Consider the following 15,276-nt stretch of genomic DNA (forward strand, 5'->3'; position numbering starts at 1 on the left):
ATTTTGAATGAAGAACTTGATGTTGCACTTTTCGCTTTTTGAGAACAGCGACGTGGCAGGATTTTCTCCGTACTTTTTGTTTTCAGCCCGCGAGCTGCCTCCTTTGATGCAGAATAAGACAGAAGCAACGGCGGTAACAGCAACACACTTGAGGTCGTTCAGGTGGTGGTGTTCCCAGCTACAAAATCTGCCCAGCTTCCTTCCTCCTCCCTCACACACACGTTGCAGCCAGGCTCCGGTAGCCTTCCCCCCCTCCACAGGTATGAGCCCTAACACAGGTAACCATAATGCCCCCACAGGTATGAGCCCTAACACAGGTAACCATAATGCCCCCACAGGTGTCAGCCCAAGCACAGGTAACAGGACAACCACAAGTAACATCGCCAAGCTTTATTAAATAGGCCTCGAGGGGCGGTGCAGGGAAGCTATGTACAGACAGCCGCCACGGGGCGGGGCGGGGCGGGGAGGGGGCGGGGCATCGTCTTAGAAGGGCGTGCTGTAGGCGCTGGACGGGGCACCGTTACCGTTGCCGCCGTACCCGTTACCGTTGGTGGGGGCAGAGTAGGCGGTGGAAGGAGCACCGTTGCCGTTACCGTTGCCATTTCCGTTACCATAGCCGTTCCTTCCGTTGCCGTTGCCGTTCCTGCCGTTGCTGGGGGCAGAGTAGGAGGTGGAGGGAGCGCCATTGCCGTTCCTGCCGTTGCCATTGCCGTTACCGCTGCCGTTCCCGTAGGCGTTGCCGTTGCCGTTGCCATTGCCGTTACCGTTTCCGTTGCCGTTCCCGTAGGCGATGCCGTTCCCGTTGGCGGGCGCCTGGTAGCCGTAGCCGCCGGCCTCGGCGAAGAGCTGCTCGTTGACGGAGTAGAGGCCCTCGGCGGTGGCGCAGTCGAAGTTGAACCACCAGTCGCACACGAGGTACTGCTGGTTGAAGACGGTGCCGTTGGGGCAGAGGAAGGAGTCCTGCTGGCGGCGGCCGCCGGGCCGCTCCTGGCAGATGTGGAACACCTGGCAGCCGGCCTCGGGGGCGGCGTCAGCGTAGTAGCCGGGCACCGCCTGGTCGTCGCAAGAGAAGCCGGTGTCGGGCACGGCGGCCAGCACCGGGTAGTCCTCGCCGGGCACGCCGCCGCCGGGGATGTTCTCGCCCAGCTCGGCCAGCGGGTCCTGGCCGTACCCGTTGTTGCCGTTGGGGAGCCCGTAGGTGCTGCTGGGGCCGTTGCCGTTGGGGGTTCCGTAGCTGGTGCTGGGGCCGTTGCCGTTACCGAAACCGTTGCCGTTACCAAAGCCGTTGCCGTTGGGAGTGCCATAAGTGTTACTTGGCCCGTTGCCGTTGGGAGTGCCATAGCTGGTGCTGGGGCCGTTCCCGTTGGTACCAAAGCCGTTGCCGGCACCCTTGTCGGCGGCGGCGGCGGCCAGGAGGGCTGAGGGAGGAAGGGAGAGTTAGTGCAGGAGGTGGTGGTGGTAGTGGTGCAGCTGCGGTGTTGAGGAGCGAAAAAACGGTCAAAGCATAAAAACAAGGCAAAGAAAGGGACGCGAGCCGCTGCATGCTGGAGTTGAAGACCGCCTCATCATCATCACCATCAGCTCACCGGCGGGGAGGAGGAGGTTTAGCAGGAGCCTCATGGTGGAGTGTGTGGTGGAGGAGGCCGAGGTGGAGGCGCTGTGACTACTCAGCGCCGACACGCTCCTTTATACTCGCATCTTCCCCCGCCCCCTCGACTCCCCCCGCCCCCCCGTGACCCTGGAAGCGGTGAGGGGTCGCGCGCCGTGCTGGCAACAGGTCACTTTTTTCTCGCCGCTCCCATTCCTGGCGGTCATCTTGGCGCTAAAAGTGAAGACGTTCTGGGTCGAGGCGAGGAGGCGGGGGAGGAGGGCGGGGAAAGAAGCAGCGGGCCGGGTGGGGAGAAGGACGGGGGAGGGGCGGAGGGCCGAGTGGACGCGAGAACCAAGGGGAGAACGGGGGAGGAACAGAGGGCCGGGGTGGTTGGGAGGACGGCGGAGGTGCAGCGGGGAGAGGAGCAGGAAGGGGTGGAGAGAGGAGAGGAGGGAACTGAGTCGCTTCTTCACATTCTCCGCCATCTGGCCCGCGGTAGCCTTCACTCATCACCTGATCTCTTGAACGGCGGCTTCGAGGCTTCAAGAGGGTGACGTGAGGTGCGCTATGGATGACGGGGACGACTGAAGGGAAGACTTACTTATATGTGGTGATGATGATGGGAGGGAAGACTTGCTTAGATTAATATTTAGGGACACCAAGCAAAACTATTCTGTATGGAAGGAGGAAAATGAGTGAAGGGTTGCCCGGGGGAATCTTCGGAAGTGGAGGCAACGGGTGAGTGAAGCAACGCGCCCCCAGGGAAATGCTCCTCGTTGGTTTAGATGTTCTTGTTTCCCTGTGATGTTCCTCTCAGGCTGGTGTCCCGGGTCCTAATGTTCCTCTATTTGATGTTTCTCACGTTGATGTTTCTCTCGTTGATGTTTCTCTCGTTGATGTTTCTCTCGTTGATGTTTCTCTCGTTGATGTTTCTCTCGTTGATGTTTCTCTCGATGTTTCTCTCGTTGATGTTTCTCTCGTTGTTGTTTCTCTCGATGTTTCTCTCGTTGATGTTCCTCTTGTTGATGTTTCTCTCGTTGATGTTCCTCTTGTTGATGTTCCTCTCGGTAATGTTCCCCTCGGTGATGTTCCTCTCTTAAACGAACTGACTGGCTTGCTGAGTGACTGGTGAACCGGGTGACTGATGATGTTTTGTTCCCTCAGTTTTTTTTTCTAGACTGGCTAAGTGATGTTTTCCTTAATGTTACTCTTTAAACTACCTGACTGACTGGCTTAAGTGACTGGGGATGTTACTGTTGCTTCTTGTTCTCTATAGACGGTCATGGCTGCTGGTGATGTTCTTAATGGTCCTCTCTCTAACTGGCTAGCTGGGTTATATTTCGGGCACATGAGGTTTGGTATGTTTCTATGATGTCCTTTATCATACTCAGCGAGAAATGGACGATGGGATAGGGCACCAGGACTCCCCCACTGTTGCCATTTTCCACAGATCACCAGCTTGCCTTCTTTCTCCAACCCCGCTCCAAGTCCTTACCCTCTGTCTTTCTTTCTCTCGCTCTGTTTCTATATAAATTGGTGCGCTGAGACCCGAGACCATTTCCTCTTTCATTATTTCTCTTTCCGTCCGTCATTATTTTTTTTCCTTTTCTTAAACTTTGCAACCTTTCCGCATTTCATCTCTCTTCCTTTTCTCTCTCTCCTCTTTCTGTTCCTTTTCCTAATCTTTTCCTTATAAATAGCTCAACAGGGATGATCTGGGGCCTGCTGTACTGACGACCCCCTCAAGATAACGTCCGTATTTTCAAACCCTTTCGGCTCACAAACACTATTTCCCAAGACCACAAAGGAGATTAGTCGGGTTCTCATGTGGGTTTTTTTTCACGTTCACGAGGTAGAGGCCTTGTCAAACGATTACCAGGCTCATAAAACTACCCATGGAAATACTGAAAAACAACCTCTACGAAAGCCTTATCAAATATGTGTATCTGTGACTGTTTTTTTCATGTTGATGGTGCAAAGGCCTTGTCAAACTATCACTAGGCTCATAAAACTACCCATGGAAATACTCAAAAACAACCTCTACGAAAGCCTTATCCAATGTGTGTGTATCTGAGACCATGAGTGTTTTTCATGTTCATGGTACAAAGGCCTTGTCAAACGATCACAAGGCTCATAAAACTACCCATGGAAATACTCAAAAACAACCTCTACGAAAGCCTTATCAAATGTGTGTATCTGTGACTGTTTTTTTCATGTTGATGGTGCAAAGGCCTTGTCAAACTATCACTAGGCTCTTAAAACTACCCATGAAAAACTAAAAACGATTACTAGGCTCTTAAAACTACCCATGGAAATACTCAAAACCTACGAAAGCCTTATTCAATGTGTGTGTATCTGAGACAATGAATGTTTTTCATGTTCATGGTACAAAGGCCTTGTCAAACGATCACTAGGCTCTTAAAACTACCCATGAAAAACTCAAAACGATTACTAGGCTCTTAAAACTACCCGTGAAAAACTCAAAACCTCTACTAAAGCCTTACCAAATGTGTGTGTGCAAATCCCGAAATGCTTGAGAATACTGGCCTACGCTTTCCAACACTCAAGGACAGACAGACAGGCCGACAAGTACATGAGGAAACAAAGTGTGCAATAGAGTGACAATTACCAGCGCCTGATTGCCGCTAAATTCGCCATTATGCTAACCTTCTGCGGCGGCGGGGCGTGAGCGAGTGAGTGGCTGGGGTGAGGGTGGTGGGGGTGGTCAGTGGACGGAAATAGACAAGCGGGAAAGTCATGCCTGGAGGAACGTTTTATTTAGATTTGCGTGGAGTGGCCGAAGACGCGCCAGAAGCGGCTCGTCTGGCTCAACCTCAAGTGTAATCGCTGGGAAACATAATCACGCGCAGCCTTACGGAGGAGTCCCTTTAAAAATACATAAACTTAGGCCACCTTGAAATGAAACGTAGGTGCGGACATTGAAAACGAAATTCGCGAGGTATAAAAATAACACCCTAATTTACACACACACACACACGCACACACACACACACACACACACACACACACACACACACACACACACACACACGCACGCACGCACGCACGGCCCCCAACAACTACAGGAAGAAAAATGAAAAAAGAAAATTGAATGAAACAAAAATGGTGTAATAGATCTAAATCCAGCAACCAAACACACACACACACACACACACACACACACACACACACACACACACACACACACACACACACACACACACACACACACACAGTATCTTCCCCGCACCTCAAGTCTTTTTCGAAACACACCAATCCATTCAACACTCCCGCCGCCGCCGCCGCCGTAATGAGCGGCGGCGGCGGCGGGGGTGGGGGTGGGGGGGGGGAGGGGGGGAAGGTAGTACTTGATGGATACCTGACTGTGGGGGGAAGGGGGGCAGGGGGAGGGGGGGGGGGTCGTGAGGCAACATCTGGGTCATTAAAGGCGTGGATGCGAGGAGGTCAGGTGTGTGTGTGTGTGTGTGTGTGTGTGTGTGTGTGTGTGTGTGTGTGTGTGTGTGTGTGTGTGTGTGTGTGTGTGTGTGTGTGTGTGTGTGTGTGTGTGTGTGTGTTACTTCTCTACTTATTCACATTACCTTTTTCTGTTCCTTCTTTGCTCATCTTCACTTTTTTTTCTTTTCCTTTTCTTCATTTTTCCTTTTCTTTTTTTTTCCTTTTTTTCTTTTTTCCTCTTTTTTTCCCTTCTCTTCACATTCATTACTTTTCCTAACCATTTTTTCCCCTCCTTTCCCATTTCCATATTTCCCCTTTCATTATTTCTCTTTCTTTTTCCCTTTCTTAAACCTTGCAACCTTTCCGCATTCCTTCTCTCTTCCGTTTCTCTCTCTCCTCTTTCTGTTCCTTTTCTTTATCTCTCTTCTCTTCCTTTCCCTTCTCCCTCTTCTCTCCGTTTTCCCTTCACATGTCTCCTCTTCTTTCCTCCCTTCCTTTTTCTTTTCTTTATCTGGTTCTCTCTTTCCTTTTCCTTCCCTTCTCCTTTTCTCATCTTTCCTTCACTTTCTCCTTTCTCTTCCATCCACTCTCCTTCCCTCCCTTCGCCCTTCCCTGTATTCCCTTAATCATGACTTTTCCTTTCATCTGCTTCTTCCTCCTTCCTTCCTTCCTTCCTTCCTTCCTTCTTCCTTAACTATGACTCTTTCCTTTCATCTGCTTCTTCTTCCTTCCTTCCTTCCTTCCTTCCTTCCTTCCTTCCTTCTTCCTTAACTATGACTTTTTCCTTTCATCTGCTTCTTCCTCCTTCCTTCCTTCCTTCCTTCCTTCCTTCCTTCCCCCCTTCCCTCCTTCCTCCCTTCCTTTACCTTCCCTTCCTGAATCATTCACTATATCGGTAACCTCAAACGATCCCTTTCCCAATGAGTATGATGACTGATGGTGACACAGATGGTGATGATGATGATGATGATGACCGCGCTACCACCATCACGGAGTCATTAATCACCAGGTAACATTTTCAGGTAAGTCACAGGTACAGCACAGGTAATGAGTACACACACACACACACACACACACACACACACACACACAACACCCATCTCTCTCTCTCTCTCTCTCTCTCTCTCTCTCTCTCTCTCTCTCTCTCTCTCTTTTCCTCCCCTTCTGTTGCTCTTGTCTTCTTTCCTCTCCCTCTCTCCCTCTTTCTTTCCCTCTCTCTCTTTCTCCCTCTCTGTTTGTCTCCCCATCCTCCTCCCTTCTCCTCCTTTCTTTCTTACGTTTCCCTTCCCCGATCTCTGTCTTTCCCTTTTTTCTTCCTTCTTCCTCTCTTCCTCTCTCTCCCCCTCCTCGTCTCTCGTCTCTCCAACTCTCCCTCGCAACAAAAATGATCCCTTCCTTGCGCAACAAATCCTACGAAGAAAGGCTTTCCACCCTTAACATGTTCTCTCTTGAGAAACGTCGCCTCCGAGGAAAACTGATCGAATGTTTTAAAATACTTAATGGTTTCACGAATGTAGACAGAACAAAATTGTTTATGATCGATGACACTTTGCGAACGAGGAACAATGGCATAAAACTCAAATGTAGACAAATAATTCAGACTGAACCAAATTTTTCTTCACCAACGTTGTAGTGCGAGAATGGAATAAGCTCCCACCTTCAGTGGTCCAGTGTAACACGATTGGCTCCTTCAAAAACAAGCTCGACCGTCACTTCCTTCAACTTAATATCAACTAGAGTTGAAACGCAACGGTTTAGAGCCATCTGATTAATGTAGAATCACTTAGGTTTAAAGACAGACCACCTAGTCTGGACCATGGGGTCTGTGTGGTCTGATTTTCTATGTAAATCAATCAATCAATCTCTCTCTCTCTCTCTCTCTCTCTCTCTCTCTCTCTCTCTCTCTCTCTCTCTCTCCTTCACACTTTCTCTTCAACTCTCCCCTTTCTTTCTTTCTCTCCCACTATCTGTATGTGTGTCTCCCTCTCTCACTATCTTTCTCTTTCCTCTCTCCCTCTCTCTCCCCTTCACTCCCCCCCTCAGTAATCCTACCTGCCTACCTGCCCTCCATTCGGCACACCTTTCAGCCCTAATTGCACACCTGTTGATCACGTTCCCGCACTCTCGGCTCACCTGGATTGCCACACAGCCGTACAACTGATGGCGGAAAAAAAAAATAAGTGGACGAGGCTTCTTCAGTGAGGCTTTTTTGTTTTTTTGTCTTTATTTTTCTTCGTTATTTTCTTTTTTTTCTTTTTCGTTATTATTTTTTATTGTTGTTTTGTTTATTATTGTTTCCTCGATTTTTTCTTTATTTTTTTCTTTGTTTTTTTTTCTTTTTCTGTTCTTTATTGTTTTTTTTTCTTTGTTTTATTTCTTTTTTTCTGTTCTTTATTGTTTTTTTTTTGTTATTGTTTGCTTTGTTATTGTTCTTTGCTTTCTTTTCTTTATTCTTTTCCTTATAATTCTTTTCCTTATTCTTATTTTCCTTATTCTTATTTTCCTTACTATTTTCTTTATTATTATTTTCTTTATTATTATTTTCTTGTAACTAAAAAAAAAATTACCCTCCAGATTCTCGCTTCTTCATCTCGTCTTCGCCGGCGTGATGAAAAACGAAACTAACCTCTCATTTGGTCACCCATTTCTACGTTTTATCATAGGAGAAGTTGAGTATAAGGCTTTTTAGTGTATTTTTTTCCTTTGTTTTTGCCCGTGAGCTCCTTCCGTTAAAGCAAAAAAAGCCCTTCCAGAGTTTTTTTTTCTCGTCTTAACCGGCGTGATGAAAAACGAAACTGACCTCTTATCTGGCCACTCATCTCTACTTTTTATCATAGGAGCAGAGATTAGAAGGCTTTTTGTGTATTTTTCCATTTGTTTCTGCCCTTGATCTGCTTCCGTAAATGTAAAAAAAACTACAGATTCTCGCTTCTTCGTCTCGTCTTCGCCACTAATCTCTGCTTTTTTTCATAGGAGCAAAGATTAGAAGGCTTTTTGTGTATATTTTCCTTTTTCTGCCCTTGATCTGCTTCCGTAACTAAGAAAACCCTCCAGATTCTCGCTTCTTCGTCTCGTCTTCGCCGGCTTTTGTGTATATTTTCCTTTTTCTGCCCTTGATCTGCTTCCGTAACTAAGAAAACCCTCCAGATTCTCGCTTCTTCGTCTCGTCTTCGCCGGCGTGATGAAAAACCCACACGAGTAAAAAAAAAAGTGTTACAGTAAAAAAAAATACACCACTCTTTCCACCGTTCTGGTCAAGGATGAGACAGCACTTGAAATATATCTTGACCCTACGCGTGCTGGGTGTGTGTGTGTGAGAGAGAGAGAGAGAGAGAGAGAGAACGATGCAAGAGAAAAACGTGAAGATAACCCGGTGATGCTTCTGTTTATAACGATGTGGTCAAGGATGCTGGAACGTGAGATGCACCTGAGCCATCCTTGGGCGTGGATATTACGAGAGAAAAAAATAGAAATGAAAGTAGAATATCAATAAAAACCGACTTATATCATTTCTATTACGGGAGAGAAAAACCTAGTGTAGAGAAAGTTCTTTTTTTTTTGTCTTCTCTAAAATCATTAAATAGATAAATAGAAGAAAAAATCAGTTTACAGGAAAAAAAAGAAATGAAAGTAGAATATCAATAAAAACCGACTTATATTATATTTCTATTGGCAAAGGAAGCAGGGAGAGAAAAATACAGTGGAGAGAAAGCGTTTTTTATTTTTATTTTTTGTCATCCCTCAAATAAATGAAGAAAGAATAAAGAAAAAATCAATAAAACCGACTTGTATTATTTCTATTGTCAAAGGAAGCAGGGAGAGAAAAATATAGGGCCAGTCTTACAGTCCAGTACAGCACGATTGTAAGCTCCCCAACCAAACACAAAACACGACAAAAATTCCTTGTATTGTTTTTTTTTTTCCTTTTTACAGCAGAGGAGTCAGTTCAAGGGCATAAGAAAAGGTAACAAACGTGAAAAAAAACACTATACAAGGAATTTTCGTTATGTTTTATGTTTGGTTGGGGAGCTTACAAACGTGCTGGACTGTAAGACTGGCCCATAGTGTAGAGAAAGCTTTTTTGTCTTCTCTAAAATCTATAAAGAAAAAGAAATAAAAGAAAAAAATCATATTACAAGAAAAATAAAAAGTAGAAAGTCAAATAAAAACGACTAATATTATTTTTTTATCGGGGAAGGAAGCAAGGAAGAAAAATATAGTGTAGAGAAAGCGTTTTTTTTAGTCATCCCTCAAATATAGAAAGAGAAAAAGAAAGAATAAAGAAAAAATCAATAAAACCGACTAATATTATTTTTTTATCTGGGAAGGAAGCAAGGAAGAAAAATATAGTGTAGAGAAAGCGTTTTTTTTAGTCATCCCTCAAATATAGAAAGAGAAAAAGAAAGAATAAAGAAAAAAATCAATAAAACCGACTAATATTATTTCTATCGGGAAAGGAAGCAGAGAAAAAACATAAAGGGTAGAGAAATTGTTTGCTTTTTTTGTCAACCCTCAAATAAATAAATAAAGAAAAAAATCAGTAAAACCATTTAACATTATTTTTACCGGGAGAAAAAAAAATAAAGTGAAGAGAAAGCTTTTTACTCTTCTGTCATCTCTAAAACTAACAATAAAAGACGGTTACTAATAAGAAGAAAAAAAACTAACATTATTATTATCGGGAACGGAAACAAGAAAAAATTAAGTGGACATCTTTTAATTTTCAGTCGTCTGTAAAACTAAAAAAGAAAGGATGATTTGTGAAAGGAATATAAAGAGAGAGTTTGTGAGAAGAACAGCGGTACAAGATAGAGACAAACACTACAACATACTATTTAGCTCAGAAAAGTAATAGGCATGAAATAAATGTTTTTAGGGCAAGGACGCAACGAAGTATGAATTAAATAAAAAGCCTCAAGCGCTGTTCCCAATGCTTACTAGTGGAGAAAATTGAAATGAAGATGCAAGTCAAACATCTCCCAGTAAGGATATACCGCAAGAAATGAGTCATGGGTACGAAGAGACAGGCTAAGTAAGTGTAAACTATCTCAAAGCTTACTAGAACAGAATACAAGAGAAGGGATGCTATTTAAACATGTCTTAGTAAGGAAACACCACCAATAAGTCTCTTTCGGCCACCTCTTTTGATTCTTTTTAGGAGCAGCGAGTAGCGGGCTTTTTATTTTATTATTGTTTTCTTTTTGTGTGCCCTTGAGCTGTCTCCTTTGTTGTAAAAAAAAAAGGAAAAAACGAATGCAGTGAAGGTTGTTCCGGAGTTTACTAGCGAGCAGAATGCAAGCGAAAAGATACTGGTCAAATCTCTCTCAGAACTTCCAAAAACAGAATAAAAGAAGAGATAGGCCTACGAGTTAAGCATCTCTTAGTAAGGAAATACCACAATAAGTAAGTCGTGGAAAGGAAGAAATACAACCGATGCAGTGAAGGTTGTTCCAGAGTTTACTAGCGAGCAGAATGCAAGCGAAAAGATACTGGTCAAATCTCTCTCAGAACATCCAAAAACAGAATAAAAGAAGAGTTACGAGTTAAACATGTCTCAGTTAGGAAATATCACAAGAAATAAGTCGTGGAAAGGAAGAAATACAACCGATGCAGTGAGGGTTGTTCCAGAGTTTACTAGCGAGCAGATGCAAGCGAAAAGATACTGGTCAAATCTCTCTCAAGTTGGAAAGTTTCGTTTAGTCGGCGCAACATCTGTGGAAAATCTCTCTCAATCAATCAGTAAGGAAATGCCGTGAAGAGTAAGTCGTATACGAATGAAAATACACAGATCGATGAATTTTAGGCCGTTCCAAATGCATGATATAACAGATTGCAAGGGAAAAGATACTAGTCAACTCTCTCTCAGCCAGTAAGGAAATGCCGTAAAGAGTCGGTCGTATACGAAAGAAGATACACAGATCGATGCAGTGAAGGTCTTTCCAGTAGTCTAATGGAACGGAATAAAAGCGAAGACACCGCTCAAACATCTACGTAAGGAAAAGCCACAACAAATACATCGTGGGAAGATAAAAATATACCCAAACGAAGGCTGCTCCAGACCTTACAAGAGAATGAAAGTGAAGATGCTGGTCAAAGAGGAAGTTGAACTGCATAGAGATGAGCTCGAGTAGAAAGTATTGGGAGTGCAAGGCCGCCGCGGGAAGGGGAGCGGAGGAGGAGGAGGCGGCGTGCTGCTAACAAGTCCAGACGGGCAATTAGCATGAAAAAGGCGATAAGGAGATAGCAAGAGGATTTTAAGACGTAGAAATATGGGAGTGGAGAGTGCAAGGAAGAAAAGGAGATACAAAACAGCAGAAAAGGAAGGAAAATTGTCGGATAATGAGGAAAAAGAAGACAGAGGAGAAATAAGCATGAAAATAACGAAAAAGAGATAGCAAGTGGATTTTAAGACGTAGAAGTGAGAGAGTAGACAGTGCGAGGAAGAGAAGAAGATAGAAAATGGCAGAAAATGAAGGAAAACTCTCGGATATTAAAAGAAAGAAGACAGAAGAGAAATAAGCATGAAAATTACGATAAGCAAGTGGATTTTAAGACGTAGAAGTGAGAGAGGAGACAGTGAGGGGAAGAGAAGAAGATAGAAAATGGCAGAAAATGAAGGAAAAGTCTCGGATATTAAAAGAAAGAAGACAGAAGAGAAATAAGCATGAAAATAACGATAAGCAAGTGGATTTTAAGTCGTAGAAGTGAGACAGGAGACAGTGAGGGGAAGAAAAGAAGGTAGAAAATGGCAGAAAATGAAGGAAAACTCTCGGATATTAAAAGAAAGAAGACAAAAGAGAAATAAGCATGAAAATTACGATAAGCAAGTGGATTTTAAGACGTAGAAGTGAGAGAGGAGACAGTGAGGGGAAGAAAAGAAGGTAGGAAATGGCAGAAAATGAAGGAAAACTCTCTCTCTCTCTCTCTCTCTCTCTCTCTCTCTCTCTCAGCACCACAGTGACGTAACACACTTTTACGCTCAAGACCAAACACACACACGACGAGGGACGGGAAAAAATAAGGAGGCGAAGGCACATAAAATACATCAATCCATTTTATTAGACGAGACAGCGAAGGAGGAACGAGAAAGGAGAGAGTAAAGACGAGGAAAAGAGCAAATAAGAGAGAGAGAGGAGAGGAGGGAAGAAGGAATAGGGAATGAAGTGGGGATGAAGGAAGGGAGGAGGAGGAGGAGGAGGAGGAAGGGAAGACTTGGATGGTAGGAGGAAAGGGAGGAAGGGAAAAATGCAATGTAAGAAAGGGGAGAGAAGAAAAGGATAGGAAGGAGAGAGAGTATGGGGAGAAAGGGGAAGAGAGAGGAAAGGGAGAAGGAGGAAGGGGGAAAGAGGAAGGGGGGAAAGAGGAAGGGGGAGAGAGGAAGGGGAGAGAGGAAGGGGGAAAGAGGAAGGGGGAAAGAGGAAGGGGAGAGAAGAAGGAGAAAGAGGAAGGGGAGGAAGGAGAGGGAGGAAGAGGAAAGAAGGGGAGAGAGAAAGGGGGAAAGAGGAAGGGGAAAGAGGAAGGAGAGGGAGGAAGAGGAAAGAAGGAGAAAAGGGAAGGGAAGAAAAACTGGGAAGGAAGAAAAGAAGCCAAAACGAGAAAAGACAAAAAGAAATAAGAGAAACAAGAGGAAAGAAAACTCGGAGGAAGAAGGAAAAGAAAACAACAAAAGAAAGAAGACAAAGAAATAAAAAGAGAAAAGAAAAAGAAAATCTGAGAGGAAGGAAAAGGAGAAACTTAAAAAAAAACAATACACGAAATAAAACAAACAAAGAAATAAAGAAAAGCTCGGAAGGAAGGAAGGAAGAGAGAGAGAGAGAGAGAGAGAGAGAGAGAGAGAGAGAGAGAGAGAGAGAGAGAGAGAGAGAGAGAGAGAGAGAAAGTCGAACGCTGGAATAACGAATTAATCTATACACTTATCTTCCTTGAATGTCGCGAAAGTAAAGAAAGAATAAACGCAGAATAAACGAGAAAGAGGGAGAGGGAAGCAGAGGATTCGTAAAAGGTAGAAATTGCAGGGATGGAGGAAGAGGAAGGAGGGAAAGAATGCAGTATAAGAAAGGGGAGGGAGGGAAAAGGAAGAGGAAGGGGAGGGAGAGGAAGAGAAGAGACGAAGAGAGGGGGGAGAAGAGGGAGGAAGAGAAGAAGGGGAAGGAGAGGAAGGAAGAAAAGAGGAGGAAGGGGAGGGAGAGGAAGAGAAGAGACGAAGAGAGGGGGGAGAAGAGGGAGGAAGAAGAAGGGGAAGGAGAGGAAGGAAGAAAAGAGAAGAGAAAAGAAGAAAAATGAGAGGAAGAAATGAGACGAAGAGAGGGGGGAGAAGAGGGAGGAAAAGAAGAAGGGGAAGGAGATGAAGAAAGAAAAGAGGAGACAAAAGAAGAGAAAATAAGAGGAAGGGAAGAGACGAAGAGAGGGGGGAGAAGAGGGAGGAAGAGAAGAAGGGGAAGGAGAGGAAGGAAGAAAAGAGGAGACAAAAGAAGAGAGAATAAGAGGAAGAGAAGAGACGAAGAGAAAGGAGAGAAGAGGGAGAAAGAGAAGGGAAAGAGAAAAGAAGAAAAAGAAGAGGGAGGGAAGAGTCGAAAAGGAGGAGAAGAAGAGGGAGGAAGAAGAGAGGGGAAGAGAAAAGAAGAAGAAAAAAGAAGAGGGAGGGAATAGACCAAAATTAGGGGCGGCACACACTATAACTACGCGTGACCTCAGTACCCATCTCCGTTACATTGACCAGTGTGACATCCGGGTTACCATAGTTGACCTTCCCCAGGTGCCCACAGGTACCCATTTTTACCCCAGCCCTAATGAGGATGGACACCTGGCTGGGCTGCACGCCGTCTACCTGCCCGGGCCGTAGTTCGAACCCAGGCACACACACACACACACACACACACACACACACACACACAAATAGAGAAAAAAAAAAACAAGGTACAATTTATCTCACGGTTGTGGCGCAAGAAGATGAAAGCAGAAGACATCAAAGAGGAGGAGGAGGAGGAGGAGGAGGAGGAGGAGGAGGAAGGAAGGGGAGGAAAAGGGGAGCTAGGAAGAGGGAGAGATGGGGAGACAGTAGATAGGGAGGAGGAAAAGAGGGGAGGGAAGGAAAGGGGAGATAAGAGAGGGAGAGAGAGAGGGAGGGAGAGAGACCGAGACAGAGAGAGAAAAGGGAAAAGAGGGAAGGAGAGAGTAGGTGAGAAGAGGGGGATGGGGAGAAGGAAGGGGGGAGGGGGAGGAGGAGGAGGAGGGGGAGGGGAGGTAAAAAAAAAAAAGCAGGTAAGGGGGGGAGGTGATTAATTGGCACCCACCTGATTCATGTTTACCTGGTGGGGGGTGACAGGGGGGAGAGGGGAAGGGGGGGGAGGGGGAGGAGGGGAAGAAGTAGGGGAAGTGAAGGCATGGGGAAGAGAAATGGGGAAGAGATTGATTGGGGTAAGAAGAGAGACGAAAAAGTAGAGAGAAGGAAAAGGAAGGGAAGGAAAAGGAAGGGAAGGAAGGAAGGAAAGAAGGGGGAAGGAAGGGGAGAGGAAGGTAAATGGAAGGAAGATGAAAGGGAAAATGGGGAAGAAAAAGATAAAAGGAAGGAACAAAGAAGGGAGAGGAGAAGAAAAGGGAGAGAGAAACAGGAGGAGGGAGGAGAAAAAGCAGTGAAAGGAAGGGAGAGAGAAAAGAAGAGAAAAGAAAGAGGGAGAGAGGAGAAGGGAAAATAAGGAAAAGGAGAGAACACGGAGAGAGGGAGGAAGGGAAGAGAAGAAGAGGAGAGGAAGGAGAGGGAAGGGGAGGGAAGGGGAGGGAAGGGAAGAGAAGGGGAGGGAAGGGAAGAGAAGGGGAGGGAAGGGAAGAGAAGGGGAGGGAAGGGGAGGGAAGGGGAGGGAAGAGGAGAGGAAGGATAGGGAAGGGGAGGGAAGGGGAGGGAAGGGGAGAGGAAGGGGAGGGAAGGGGAGGGAAGAGGAGAGGAAGGGGAGGGAAGAGGAGAGGAAGGATAGGGAAGGGGAGGGAAGGGGAGGGAAGAGGAGAGGAAGGGGAGGGATGGGGAGGGAAGGGGCATCATTTTCCAGCTGTCCGCCCATCAGCAGGTAACTAACGGCCCTTCACCTGGCCCATACACCTGAGAATCACACCTTTAACACCTGTCGACCTCCTCCTCCTCCTCCTCCTCCATCTGCTCTGTCTTCTTCTTTTTTTGCCTCTTCCTCCTCCTCTCTCTCTTTCTCTTCCTCATTTTCCTCCTCCCTCCACTTTTG

General features: G+C 45.6%; 2 protein-coding genes across 8 annotated transcripts in view; both read right to left on the bottom strand.

Annotated features, from left to right (window-relative positions):
• LOC126983689 (alpha-(1,3)-fucosyltransferase C-like) overlaps positions 1-15,276 on the bottom strand; it is a 72,602-nt gene that overhangs the window by 39,175 nt on the left and 18,151 nt on the right. The window lies entirely within an intron of this gene.
• On the bottom strand, positions 376-1,681 carry LOC126983690 (pro-resilin-like). Its single transcript, XM_050836722.1, has 2 exons — positions 1,587-1,681; positions 376-1,418 (listed from the first exon to the last, which is right to left on the bottom strand). The coding sequence occupies exons 1-2, from the start codon at positions 1,618-1,620 to the stop codon at positions 484-486; spliced, it is 969 nt and encodes a 322-aa protein (XP_050692679.1). The 5' UTR covers positions 1,621-1,681; the 3' UTR covers positions 376-483.

This window comes from Eriocheir sinensis, chromosome 54 (assembly GCF_024679095.1).
Source record: "Eriocheir sinensis breed Jianghai 21 chromosome 54, ASM2467909v1, whole genome shotgun sequence".
In the NCBI taxonomy this organism is placed as follows: domain Eukaryota; kingdom Metazoa; phylum Arthropoda; class Malacostraca; order Decapoda; family Varunidae; genus Eriocheir; species Eriocheir sinensis.

Bases quoted from the DNA above. Each gene is read 5' to 3' on its own strand.
- LOC126983690 (XM_050836722.1), bottom strand. From the start codon at position 1,620: ATGAGGCTCCTGCTAAACCTCCTCCTCCCCGCCG. The intron at 1,419-1,586 runs GTGAGCTGATGG...TTCCTCCCTCAG, and splicing joins AAACCTCCTCCTCCCCGCCG to CCCTCCTGGCCGCCGCCGCC.